The sequence below is a fragment of the Cebidichthys violaceus genome, unplaced genomic scaffold (assembly GCF_023349555.1).
Source record: "Cebidichthys violaceus isolate CVI_PGR_0920_01 unplaced genomic scaffold, fCebVio1.0.p SCAF_38, whole genome shotgun sequence".
In the NCBI taxonomy this organism is placed as follows: Eukaryota; Metazoa; Chordata; class Actinopteri; order Perciformes; family Stichaeidae; genus Cebidichthys; species Cebidichthys violaceus.
Genome location: NW_027176572.1, coordinates 1363679 through 1378456, shown reverse-complemented (window position 1 = coordinate 1378456; position 14778 = coordinate 1363679). Strand labels below are relative to the sequence as shown.

General features: G+C 43.1%; 1 protein-coding gene across 2 annotated transcripts in view; it reads left to right on the top strand.

Moving 5' to 3' along the window:
- The window catches only part of adcy8 (adenylate cyclase 8 (brain)), an 82429-nt gene that overhangs the window by 20019 nt on the left and 47632 nt on the right, over window positions 1–14778 (top strand). For both annotated transcript variants that reach the window (XM_068726132.1, XM_068726133.1), the window contains exon 2: window positions 7072–7221. In XM_068726132.1, coding sequence (XP_068582233.1) covers window positions 7072–7221 — 150 coding nt within the window. The remainder of the gene's footprint in view (window positions 1–7071; window positions 7222–14778) is intronic.

Below are 14778 nucleotides of genomic sequence, written 5' to 3'. Positions count from 1 at the left end.
GGGCATGAATTATTAATGGAGGCCGTCCGTGCGATGTTAAATTTAAAATGTAATATCTTTTGACGGCCGTGTTGACTGTGGAACGTCTTCATCTAGTCGTCGGCAGATGACTGTGAAGCCGAGTTAATCATTCGCTGTCCTCTCCTGTACCTCGGAGCAGCAGAATAAATCCCTTCATTTGGCAGAGGCGTGGTTTCTGCAGAGAGCGGCGCCGGCAGCTCCGAGGTTTATCTCCGCTGCTCATAACCAGCTGCCCCGCGCAGCGCGTTTTCATACAGCCGCCATCAGATACCACGACGCGCCTCACACTGCCTCATGGTCAACAAATGCAATCTGTTGGTTTCATAGACAGGGACACGAATAGTCCTTTTTATCATGTCGACGAACAAATAACGTTAAAAACAAAAGTTAGGTTAAAGCAACAAAACCACTTTGTTAAGTTAAGAAAAAACATTATGTTAGGTTTAGACAACTAAACCGACAGTTGGGTTTAGACAACTAAACCGACAGTTGGGTTTAGACAACTAAACCGACAGTTGGGTTTAGACAACTAAACCGACAGTTGGGTTTAGACAACTAAACCTACAGTTGGGTTTAGACAACTAAACCGACAGTTGGGTTTAGACAACTAAACCTACAGTTGGGTTTAGACAACTAAACCAACAGTTGGGTTTAGACAACTAAACCAACAGTTAGGTTTAGACAACTAAACCTACAGTTGGGTTTAGACAACTAAACCTACAGTTGGGTTTAGACAACTAAACCTACAGTTGGGTTTAGACAACTAAACCGACAGTTAGGTTTAGACAACTAAACCGACAGTTAGGTTTAGACAACTAAACCTACAGTTAGGTTTAGACAACTAAACCGACAGTTAGGTTTAGACAACTAAACCGACAGTTAGGTTTAGACAACTAAACCTACAGTTAGGTTTAGACAACTAAACCGACAGTTAGGTTTAGACAACTAAACCGACAGTTAGGTTTAGACAACTAAACCTACAGTTAGGTTTAGACAACTAAACCAACAGTTACGTTTAGACAACTAAACCTACAGTTAGGTTTAGACAACTAAACCTACAGTTAGGTTTAGACAACTAAACCAACAGTTAGGTTTAGACAACTAAACCTACAGTTAGGTTTAGACAACTAAACCGACAGTTAGGTTGAGACAACTAAACCGACAGTTAGGTTTAGACAACTAAACCTACAGTTAGGTTTAGATAACTAAACCAACAGTTAGGTTGAGACAACTAAACCGACAGTTAGGTTGAGACAACTAAACCGACAGTTAGGTTGAGACAACTAAACCGACAGTTAGGTTTAGACAACAACACCGACAGTTAGGTTTAGACAACAACACCAACAGTTAGGTTTAGGCAACAAGACCAACAGTTAGGTTTAGACAACTAAACCGACAGTTAGGTTTAGACAACTAAACCGACAGTTAGGTTTAGACAACAAAACCAACAGTTAGGTTTAGACAACTAAACCAACAGTTAGGTTTAGACAACTAAACCTACAGTTAGGTTTAGACAACTAAACCAACAGTTAGGTTTAGACAACTAAACCTACAGTTAGGTTTAGACAACTAAACCTACAGTTAGGTTGAGACAACTAAACCAACAGTTAGGTTGAGACAACTAAACCGACAGTTAGGTTTAGACAACTAAACCTACAGTTAGGTTTAGACAACTAAACCAACAGTTAGGTTGAGACAACTAAATCAACAGTTAGGTTGAGACAACTAAACCGACAGTTAGGTTTAGACAACTAAACCGACAGTTAGGTTTAGACAACAACACCGACAGTTAGGTTTAGACAACAACACCAACAGTTAGGTTTAGGCAACAAGACCAACAGCTAGGTTTAGACAACTAAACCGACAGTTAGGTTTAGACAACTAAACCGACAGTTAGGTTTAGACAACAAAACCGACAGTTAGGTTTAGACAACAAAACCGACAGTTAGGTTTAGACAACTAAACCAACAGTTAGGTTTAGACAACAAAACCAACAAAAACACAGATCATTTGCCTCCATGTACACAAAACCCAAAAGATTGGATTTTGTGACTATTTTTTAACTGCCGTGAAACCAGGAGAAGGTTAAACTTGTAAGACAGCCGATGTTGCTTCTTTCACAACACAAATGTAATTCTGTAAATCCTGCTCCGTGAATTAAACATCAGTGTAGTCATTGTGCGGGGAGGTAACTGATCGCTCTGAAATATTGATGCTCGTTGATGCTGTCAGATCATTTAGCCGTGTTGCTCACTAATTGTCCTGCCCATCTCCTAAATCTCTCCTCTACTTATGCATTGTGTGCGTGTTTATTTCCCATGTCACGCTGAACATGTCACTCCTCACCCTTGAATCAAATTGAAACATTATGATAATTAATACTATTATTAACCTTAGCCTCATTATCTTCCATGTAGCTGTTTGTAAGCTGTGCCTCTTCCTGGCCCGCTGCTCTTAATGAGGCCTTGTTAAAAACATCCACATCACTGGCATTTCCCTTTAATGAGTGCACCGGCGGTCTCCATGCTGATGCCCTTTATGGCGAGCCCCGCGCTGCTCTTTTTCCAAAAACAACATGGACGCCGCCGCGGCTACCGTAGCTACCGCAGCTACCGCAGCTTTTTTTTTCTATTTTTGGTCTCTCCGTGGGAGGAGCAGAGGCCTTTGGGGGGCGGGGGGGGGGAGACTTTGGAAATTGAATCAACGCTGATGGCGTCCTGGGAGAGATTCACAGTAACACACCACCACCTCTGTGAGATACAGTGAAGAGCCTCAGGGGAGTGTGTGTGTGTGTGTGTGTGTGTGTGTGTGTGTGTGTGTGTGTGTGTGTGGCTTAAAGGAAAAACACTCCCACACATATTCAGTTTTCACTCCCAAAGATTCATTTTTTTTTCGTTACGGTAACATGCAAGGTTTCCTGCAGCACTTTCTTTAAGCCGCCTCCACTGAATTAATGACCACCTCCGCCATCGCCTGAATAAATTAAAACACTTTGACTAAACACAACCTTAAAGGCCCAGTCTACTGTTTTCAACATGTAAACGTGTTGTTTCTGCTACAGATGTATTAATGGAACCAAAGTCTTTGACAGCATCAGAAGATATTTAGTGTGTCTGTGTTTTATTTTACACCGTTATCGTCTCTGACCGCTTGATTTGATGTGCTCTGGTCTGCAGTGCACCTTTAAAAGTGTCAACTAAATACAATTTACATGTAATAAAAGACTAAACAAGAAGAATGAAAATGAATCAATTCATGACTAGACCTCTGTAGCTGCTCGTCTCTGCTGCAGGACACCTTAACTGTCAGTGACCCTGTTGCATCGTGGGTACAAGGAAGAAGAATGCGTGGAACAAAAAAAGACTTTTCGTATGGCTGCTAACATTAACCACTGATGCGTCAGAGTGAGAGTTTACTTGATGTTGTGATAAATGTAAACTTTTGCTTTCGGTCCAGAGAAAGTCGTATCCAGTAGAGCAGTTCAAACAACACCCAGAACCAGGATCTGTCAGCTCAGCAGAACCAAACGTCCGTCTCACTTTTAAGGCCAGAATCCCTCTGCCAATATTTGAGGATTGAGTCGCATCCTCAAACAAACACCTCCAACCCTCCAGCCTCTCCTCTCCGTTAACTCCGACATCCTTCATAGAAGGTCACCTCGCTCTCCTCAAAGCATCGAGCTGTCGAGAACACGAGGAATCGGGAGAAATCCCCTCTCTCCATGCTCAATTCTCTCCTCTTGAAATGAGCTCTCAGTGCTGCACTTTTACAGCAGAGGAAAACGTCAGCGGAGCGTTTTTCCTCTCAGCGGCGGAGGACACTGAGCTGTCTGTTTGAGGTTTTCTTCATGCAACACAGTAGTGCCTCGAGGGTTTGAGCGAGAGCCCCTTCTCTCCCGGAAAAAACGAAATAACAAAAAGGGAAAAACAAGACATCACACGGGGAGCAATGAAGCCACCGATGAAATCACCGTCACTTTGGTTTTCAGCTGTACGGAGGCTCCGGAGTGAACTGTAAAAGAAGCTTTTAAATACACTCTGGCTGGGCTTCATTGACCCTCTGAGACGAACACGAGTCACATTCTCTCACCGACGGGGCTGATTAGAGCAGGAAGAATAAAACATGCATTCATTCTTGTTTCGTAAGCTTTGACGCTGAGTCACCACGTTTGTTCATCAGAACTGCTGAGTCTGGGAAAACATTGCTTACAGGGTATGAATCTGTGACGATACATCATATCATATATCATATCGTTCGCTACAGAGCGGGACGACACATTCTCACTCATCAAGTAGCGCCGCTTGGTCGTTGGACCTGAGCTTCACGTCGTCAAGCGGCAGTTTGGGACGACGCGTCACTCTTCTGAACTAAGTCGGTTGCTCTGACGGTCTCATATTGACGTGGTTTACGTTGTAAACTGGACGCGTCGGGTTTCAGACGCCCGAGAGGAACTGACCAAGCATTGGTGTTTGACGCTTTGGGACGGAGAACGGGTTGATCAGGCAGGATGTACGGATCGGATACGTGTTGTTGTTGTTGTTGTTGATGTTGTTGATGTTTGCCGTAAATAAGCTGATAAATGATAGGATACTGTATCATTGGATCGGTGCGTAGACTCTTTTCGATACCTGATCCAGCTATTTAGATGAATTTGAGACATTTCCGATATGCTTTTATCCAGCCAGTGAATGTTGTGCCGTTAGTGGTGCATAATCCCAGAAGACCAGGACCCTGGATCTCTGGAGTCCTCGTCGGCAGGCTGGTAATCCAGTATTGCCTTTAAATGTCAGAGGACTTGTTTGAAAAGCCACGAAAACCTTCCTCACCGGTAATCATGACTCATTGATCGACCACCTTATCAGCCAGCTGCAGATACAGTACGGTCCAATCACGGTGCGGGCCAATAAAACCGACCTCAGTGACCTTTTGATAGAGACAGAGAACCAATAGAGACGGCAGCAGATGCTCAGGACCTGTCCGGACTTGTCTGGGACTGTATTTACTCTGCACACACACACACACACACACACACACACACACACACACACACACACACACACACACGCCTCCCCCCATGAGAGCGAGGTAGATAAACACCGTCACTCTTCTAAACTGATCATTTGGAACAATAACAAGTTCAGTTTAACATCTTCAGATAGTTTGAAGGGCAGACTGTGTGTGTGTGTGTGTGTGTGTGTGTGTGTGTGTGTGTGTGTGTGTGAGAGAGAGAGGTGGAAGCAGTGAAGTGAACTCTCAGCCAACCTGTTTTAACACTTGCATCATGTGACGCTCCAGCAGGCGGTGGAGGTGGAGTGGAGGTGGTGGTGAAATCCCTCCGTCGTGTTGCAGAGTGTTACATCAGCTGTGTGTTTCTGGTCTCGCCAGCAGGATGGAAAAAAAAGTACGCCGTTTATCACAGCCAGAAGCTGTAAAAAAACGCCATGATCGTCATCTTCCCGACGGCCCTTGAACACATCGCGTGTGACCGACCATCAAACGTAACCGAAACTAAGCTTGATTTCATCAAAAACATGTTATTCTCGCTTAAAATTTTGTCCCGAATAAACCGTTTGCTTTAACCAGATTAGCGCAACATCAGCGCAACTAGGAAGCCATGATTCATCTGACTGAGACCAACAGCCAGGTGACAAAACAACCCATGAGTCATAAAGGACACTTTCCCTGGGACAACTTCAATACGATCATTCATCTTATGTCTTTGCATATTTTATTAATCATTCAGCTTCCTTGTATCATGCAGTGATGTATCTCTAACGTTTCATTTTAACGAGAAAGAAGTTTGAAAAACAACCTCGAAGCCTCAAAGACACGAGATCTACGAGCGTCCTGCAGTCTTCAGTCCTCACTCCATCGATGATGATCACCTGGTGTGTTCTCTCGTCTTCTCTGGTTTCAGACGCTCGTCTTGTCTCATCAGCTTGTTAACGATGGTGACATTCATTTTTAATCTCATCCTGAATCACTTCTGTTGAGGTATGAACTGCAGAACCGCAGCACGACCTGAAGCTTTGAGACGGGAGAATGAACCGCAGCGTCCTCACGTTCCTCCTGCTCGCTGTAAACACAAATGTCTGATCGAGAACGTGTGAGAGAGGGAACTTTGGCGGTGGAGACGCTGTGAACGAAAACATGGGATCAGAGCCAGAAAGCTTCATCACGCAGGAAGCGCCGGTCTTCATTTCATGTGCACAGACTGATGTGAACATGAACCCTCTGAACCCACAAATGCAGGATGGAATGTGACCAGAAATCAGAGAAACTTTAACTAAACTGGACTGAACGTCAGGCTGCTGAACACAGAGCAGAGAGGCTGAAGTAGAGGATGTGAGGATGTGAACAGCTCAATATGTATCGCACTTAAAGCCTCCACCCCCCCAACATTGGTAACACTAGTGGACTCTTAATAAAGCAGGTCCCTGTGTGCGCTGGAGAAGCACCGCGTGTTCAACGGTGGATAAATGAAGCAGCTCATCATCACACACCTCAGACAGAGGGCTCTCTGTGCAGCGCTTACATTTACAGTATGTTACTAAACACGTATGTTCAGTCTGACATCCTGCAGACTCTTCAGACAACACACCGTCGTCCTCCTGTCCTCCTGTCCTCGTGTCCTCGTGTCTCAGAGCGTCAGGGTGTCACGCTTCATCTAGAGGAGTCTAAAGATCTCACAGTAGTGAACCGAGAGGACACGAGCGGTTCCTATGCTCCTCTCCTCAGTAGTGCTACTCAACTCACACACACACACACACACACACACACACACACACACACACACACACACACACACACACACACACATACACACACACACACACACACACACACAACCGACAGACATGCAACATAGAACACCAGACCAGCACAATTTTTCATTTCATTTCATTTCACATGCTTTTCCAGTCACTGCTTCGCTTGTGAACTGAAATGAACCAAACATCCAGAGCTGTGTGTGTGTGTGTGTGTGTGTGTGTGTGTGTGTGTGTGAGATCTCACCCTCCGTCTGTCTGTGTGTGTGTGTGTGTGTTTCAGGTCGCGGCTCAGGCTGTGTTGTTCATGTGCATGAACACCGCCGGCATCTTCATCAGTTACCTGTCGGACCGCGCTCAGCGCCAGGCCTTCCTGGAGACGCGGCGCTGCATCGAGGCTCGGCTGCGACTCGAGACGGAGAACCAGAGACAGGTGAGTCCACGGCTAAAGACTAAAGACGACAACGCTGCTCACACGGGGTCAAATCTGTGCTGTCATAGTGTTTACACCGGAAACAATGGAGCCTGAACGCACCTTTTAGAATCTTTGGTCCAGACTGAAGTTTCTCAACAACCGTTGGATGGATTGTCTTTCTTTAAACATTCAAGTTCCCAAGAGATTAATCCGTCTGAACTTAGTGATCCGCTGACTTTTCCTCTAGCGCCACCATGAGGGTGACGTCTGTAGTTCAGAGGGAAATATTGGTGTGCAGTATATATGGTGTGAATGATTTGGGTGATTCCACTTTCAAATTTCCACTCTTCCTGTGACATTTTCTCAACCTATACTGGATGGATTGATGCAAAAGTTTAGTACGGAGGACCATGAGGCTGAACTTTGCTCCTGTGCCGTCATGAAATTATAAATATTGTAAGTTTTAAATAATAATTATATGTTCAACGTTATGAGCTAGCTTACCTCCCCATCTAGACTCCAACAGGCTTTAAGAAGGTGTAAAACACACTTTCAAACTTAAAAACAAGCAGCGATGTATGCAGGCAATCGGCTTGAAGTCGTCCTATAAGACATTTAATACTTTAAAACCAAAACTAAACTCACCAAGCGGAGTGCAGGCGATGCTGTTAGCTGTTAGCTGTTAGCCAAACACATCGTTCCCAAACAAAACAAGTGAGAAAGCGTTTTTCTCCCACTGTGTCTCTGGGCTCAGAGTAGCGGCTGGCAGGTCGGTGATGCACTCAGCACCGGTGCAATCGCTAGCGGCCGCATACCGGCCGGTAGACGAGTTGTGAGCGATGTGTCAGCAGTAGAATAAAACAGGTAATAAGAGGTGTTATGAGAAGGTGTGGGACACGGCAACCACAAGAAGGTCCTTGAGCGTGAAGCCATAACTAGACTCCAAAAATATTACGCAATTTGCTGCTGCAGAGTGCGAGATCAGCCGTGGACAGACACAGAGGTACACAAATCTCCTGGCGGGGCTAATATTAATGTAATACATTGGTGGAGGCTCTGACCATCGTCGTTCTCAGAGATCATCATCCTCACTAGCACTTTCACTTTGAGCAGTTAAGCATGCTGAAATTACATTTGCCCCTAGCATTGTCTGAGGACTTCTTTCTCTGTGTGTGTGTGTGTGTGTGTGTGTGTGTGTGTGTGTGTGTGTGTGTGTGTGTGTGTGTGTGTGTGTACTACTGTTAAACTCTTTATATTTACAGTTTCCTGGATGCCTCTTGTCAGTGGATGGGCTCATGACTCACAGCAGTGATGGAGGAGTTTGAATGAGTTCAGCTCTTTGCAGAAGTCTTGAAGAGATAACGGTGGCCTCTAGATGACCGTCAGTACACAGCAGAGTAGTGTGTTTTTCTACTTCCTGTTGTTCAGTGATGGAGCTGGAGTGTGAGGACACTTTGATAGCAGGAGCGAAAGCGATTGATGGATTTCAGTTGACAGGACTGAATGTTAGCAGCTCGGCTAATGAGCCCGCTGAGAGGAGAATAACATGGACGCCGCATCGATCCGCTGCTGTCACGCAAACTGCAGTGGACACACACACACACACACACACACATACTCAAATAGAAACAAGACACACAGTCTGAGTCATATAGAGCGGTGTTTACGCAGTGGAGGGGAGGGTCAGGCTCTGAGAAGCCGCAGAAAAGCTTTTACGCCGTCGAGTTTCCTGGAAGGGTTGTGGCTCCGATGCGCTCTGGGACGGTTGTAATGGATCGAGATGGGGCCTCGCCCTCGAGCAGACCACCTTAATGTGAAACCAATCGGAGTATTTCTGTCAACATGCTGCGAGAGCACAGAGCCACGTTTGTGTCCGCAGCACAAGGCGAGGAGTACTACGCTTGTGTCCTTAAAGTGTGACCGATGTGAAGGCAGGCCGGGGATAGAAACTGCTAGAAGAAAGCAGACAAAGGCTACAGAGTCTAAAGCTCCTCTCATCAACATTTTGTTATTAACGTGGATGTGAAGCGGGTCCTTCTCCACAGACGTGACTCTGCGGTTGCCGTCAGTTATACAGAGCGTTTTAGCATCAGCTGTTAGTTTTTTACGGTCCACGGCTTTCCTGTCGTGGTTCAGTCTCTGAGTCTCCAGCAGCAGCTGTTTTCATCAAACGAGCTCTGATAAACCCACCGTACACGACCTGCTCAGCAGACAGACCCAGTTAGAGACTGTAGCCGGTGACCGCGGTGGAGCGTTTAGCAGCTAAAGAGACAGATATTTCCCTCGGGGGGTGGTGGAGACCAAAAACACAAAAGAGAGTATATTGGACTTAAATTCACCAGGGGAACGCAAACACAATGAGATGCTCATGTTGCTCTGTGTCTGCTGGAGGTGTGCATGGGCAGCTGTAATCAGTGTTGTATTTACAGCTGGTTTTGCTGCCCCCAAGTGGCCAAAAATATGCAAATACGAGTAAGGTTATCTTATATAACTCCAGTTACAATTGTCAGTAAATCATCTGAATATACAGCCCGTTCTCACTCCTTCAGTCCACTTACACAGAAATAGAAACAACTCTATACGTATGAATACGTATGAATACGGCAACTTGATCAGAAGCGCTATGGTTCAAACTAAGACGCTTTATGTGGGCATATGACAGAGGAGAGTAGGAAGTCAGGTGACGTAGTGAAATGTGATAAAGTCCTCGTAGGGAGTTTGGGGCGGATGGAAGAGTAAAAAAAGACAGGACTTTCACCCAGGAGACCACTGTCTGGGTCCTGTGTTCAACCAAAACGTCAATGCTGTGTTTGTTGGTCCTTTTTGATTGTAGGAAGTGTAGAAATTGGGGAGAGTCAGAGTGGTTTGACATGCAATAAAGCTCCCAAAGCCAGAATTGAACCCGGACCGTTGTAGCTATAAGGCATGTGCTGTAACAACCCGGCAACCAAGGCACCAAAAGTCTACCGTGACTCGTTTGACTCGTAGCTTAGTCTAGTTGACCTCATATCAAACTTTCTTCTTTTTACTCAAACCACGATGTTTTCACAAACCGAACCAAGATGCTTTCATGTGAACACGGAAGTTCATTTAAAAAGAAGAAGAAGAAGACAGGGTATGTGTTTAACAAGCAGGAATTGAAAATTGCAAAACTGACGCCCGAGTGGAACGTAGAGCGTCACAGTTCACTACTTAGACGTATATCATTTCAACACACGTTACCTTCACTTGTGTTGCTTCAGGTTGATTGTGTTACTGAAGTCCCTCTAAACCAGTGGTTCTCAACTGGTCTGACTGCGGGACCCACCATCACCCCTTAATGACAAGCCATGACCCAAAGTTTATCTTTGAGAGAAGGGTGTTTTGTTTCCAAATGCTGCTTCAGTTTTGACGGCTTCATGCTTTCTTGTGCCAGAACCTCGCTGCACAAATCACACTGAGGTTTTTGCAATCTGTTGTCCTCAATGTAAGAAAATCCATATCTCATATAGTCGTTGTCATACTTGCATTTCGCTCAATTAGCATGAAAACAAACTTTGTGGGTGTTCGTCTATACTGTGAAATGAGTGTCTATTAGCATTACAAGGCATTAACGCCAAATACTGTTGGGGAGTGTGAATAACTCCGCTTCATAAAAAAATCCCCTTCAAAATAAAAGCACAGGATTTTATTTATTTTTTTCAGGCAAAGGCCCGCGACCCACTTTTAGGTTGCGACCCACCAGTTGAGAATCACTGCTCTAAACAGTGTTATCTTACTGTGAGATGAATATTTAAGTGACAATTACATTAGTAAAAGAAAATGATGCATCTCTTAAGAAACTAAACTTTATTGTTTTTGAAATAAACCCAAAGGGCTCAATGCAGGAGCACACGTTTTAAATTTGGGTCAACTTTAGACGGTGACGTTAAATTGAACCTTAAAGCTGTTTCATTGCTAAACAAGAAACAAAAAAAATCAAGCGACAATGAAAGCAGGAAGAAGGAACAGAGTGTTTTTCGAGTGACCCTTCAACACAATCCGAATGAAATATGAATATGGACTCGTCAGTGAGCTGCTGGGGGGGGGGGGGGGCTTCAGCTCTCGGCTAAAATCAAGCTGCGCTAATGACTTTCAGAGCTAACGTGACACTGAGTCCGCTGGCTCTCAGCTGTCCAAACCAGAGACCGTGTCCAGTGGAGCAAACACACACTGCAGCCCCCCGTCCACTGTCCACACTGCAAAAGATATCCACCTGAGTAATAATTACAAAAAGCACAAAGACAGATATGATATGCAGTTTGACATAAAAATCATCAACAGTAGATTCGGATGAGATTTGTTCACTCTTTACATAGTAATTAAATGCTATTGTATTTTTAAATAAAAGCCAAACTAACTAGACAATTAAATGAATGTGATTTGTTTAATTTTTGTGTGGAGAAATGATGCTACCAGATTATGAAATAACACCTTGTATTATTGGCACATACAAGGAATTCAACTCTGTTTTTATTTGAATCTCTCTTAATGTACTTAAACAGAAATATAAATAAGGTGACATACAAAGGTAAATAATAGACAGAACGGTTAGGTATACAAGCAGAGAAAGGAGTACACATAAGTATTATATGAATATATTTAAAAGCACAAATGACCAACGATACAATAAGAAATAAAACGTCTATATCCAAGTCAAGTGTCGTAATCAAAACAAATGATTACGACACAAAGAAATAAAAACTGAATTGATGTGCATGGAGTGGATGAAAATTGGTTGTAAAGATGTTTCTATATTGAATATACAGTTTGTAGGAATTATATTTACAGTAACAGTTGATGTGTACATATTAACAAAAACAAATCATGCCTTAAAAACAGTAGAATTATGATCTAGAACGGCAACAAAGGATAACTTGCCAACCTGTGTCTGGTTGTTTTGTCATCTTTTGTTATAAAGTAACACATAAAAGAAAGACATAGCTATCATTTAAAAACCTTCTAAACACGTATATAAATTGTGACATGACAAAAGATATGCAGTATAAAACTGTTAATTTATTGCAATTAGTGTCAGAGTGCTTTTGTGGAAAAGAAATATCATGCCGCGCACTTTATTTCTTTTTAAATAAGCAGAAAAAGACACATCAATGTTAAATGATGCTCTTGTGTTAACATTATTTTGTTAAAGTACTCCAAGGTTCACGCTCAAAAGAAAGAGCTGGTGAGCGTTGTATAAACTCAAGTATTCTGTGTTTTTAATGCATCTAAAGTAAAACTGCATACAAATACCACATTACAAGGTTAAACGGGGGGGGGGGGCAAAGAGTGAGTGAGTGATAGATTTTTAAACAATAAAATGCAACAAAAGTAGAAAAATGTTTATGTAAATGTTTTGTGGAAAGCTTTTGTATAACAGAGATATTACGTGATTGTTAGAGGAATCAAAGGCTTCCATGTAAACGCAGCTAGAGACTAAACCAAACCAAACCGAGCTCCTCAAACGTCTCATTTTAAATTCAAGACGACTCCGTGAAAAAAATCATAAAAATCCACATTTCTTGCAGTGACTCTCCACCACCGAAACCCCCGGGAGCGTTTGGTTGTGATGCAGCAGCCGAAGCGTTAGCAACGCTCCACTGGAATGTTTGTCTGTCTAGACCTTAATTTGGGGGATGCTCTGCTCCGCTTTTCAGCACAGATGACAGGTCAACACACACACAACAGAGCTGAGAGCAATGAGTGCTGAAACACCTGCTCTCCTCCAAAACAGTTAACACAGTGTACACACTAACGCTCTAAAAAACATCAATATTTAAAAGTGAAGTGATATAAATATGCATATCTATCTTAAAGGGCAAATATTTGTTTTTACATAACTATTTTGGCGGTGATTCCTCAGATTGGTTTATAAAGATATAGGTAGCATATTTTTACAGTTAAACAATGAACTTTACATTTTAAAGTTATATCCTCAGTAATGCTTCAACTGTATGCATAACACCATGTTGCTGGCTTTCATAGGAAAACCAGGCGGCAACCTCCCGTTCTGCGGTGAAGCTGATGCGGAAGTGTCTAGAAACGTGCCTTCTCTCTACTGACCAGCAGGTGGCGACTCCTCTGGTTGCGAAAATAAGTCCTTTTGTATAGAAGTCTAGTCGATTTATTCCCTCAGTAAACATTGTAAACATGAGTTTATGGTCTCAATCTCTAGTTTACAGTCTTCTTCAATACAGCATGATGTTCATTTAGTACATTATGCTCCATTTAGAGTCAAACAGACCATAAAGCAGGGGATGATTTAGGGGCGGGGCTACACGCTGATTGACAGGTCTCTACCAGACGTGTACGGCGTCTCTACGTCACTCCTCCTCAGTCCAGATATGGTCACTTCCGTTCATTGATTGAAAAACACAACATGGCGACGGCTGTAATCCAAGATGACGACGGCACAAGCCAATGGGTGACGTCACGATGACTACATCCACTTCTTATATACAGTCTGTGAGGATAACGCATGGAAAATGAGGAAAAACGTAACTTAGATATTATAAGAACCGTTGTATAAGGATACGTTGCCGTGTCTCATGTCAGATTGAATCTGTCATTCGTGTTTTGTGTATTTGGAATTTGGGCATGTTGTTTCATGACAACATGCACATTTAGTCGGCGCTGTCAGAAAAATCAGAAAATCATGATGTTTCTTTCAGAACAAATCAGTACAGTTTCCCTAGACATCAAACTAGAGAGTACTGTTTTTACCAATCAGATGTTTTGTATCAAATTGTACATTTGACGTAACTATTGCTGCATTATTTTATTCATGACTTATGATGAGTGTGTGTGAGAGAGAGAGAAATGATGGACCCCACAACTGGACCAATAAATATACGGACCCCTCAAGGGAGGAAAACAAGTTTGTGTGTGAAATAAAAGTGAGCCCGAAGGCAACAAAGAAACAGCCTCAGTTTTTCATTCAGTGTGACAATAATGAACGAGGAGAGTGTTGCTTTTAGTAAAGAGTGAATGGAGCAGAGGATGCTGTCTCTGTCTCTCTGTGTGTGTGTCTCTCTCTGTCTCTCTGTGTGTCTCTCTCTGTCTCTCTCTGTCTGTCTCTCTCTGTGTCTCTCTCTCTCTCTCTCTGTCTCTCTCTCTGTCTCTCTCTGTCTCTCTCTGTCTGTCTCTCTCTCTCTGTCTCGTTCTCTCTCTCTCTCTGAAGAGGCTCTCAGACAGCATTATGCAGTTTCACTGAGTTCACAGAAGGCTGAATGAAAACACTACAGTCTGTAATACGATTACAATAATTATCTCACATTTTTGTTTTATTTTTTTCCTTTCCTGACAAATAGACGTCCTTAAATCAGTGAATAAATAAATGACTCAACTCATCGTCCAGGTTCTTAATCCAGACATAAAGATTCTTTATGTTTTCTATTATGATTCCGACAAATTCACATTTTTAGACTTGACTTCTCTTCAAACTGTTCAAGTCTGCTGATAAATGAAACGTGTTGATTTGTTTTGTAACAGGTGAAACGTTCATTTGATTACAACCAGTCAAGTTTCAGGACTCAATAATGGACACATTGATGAGTT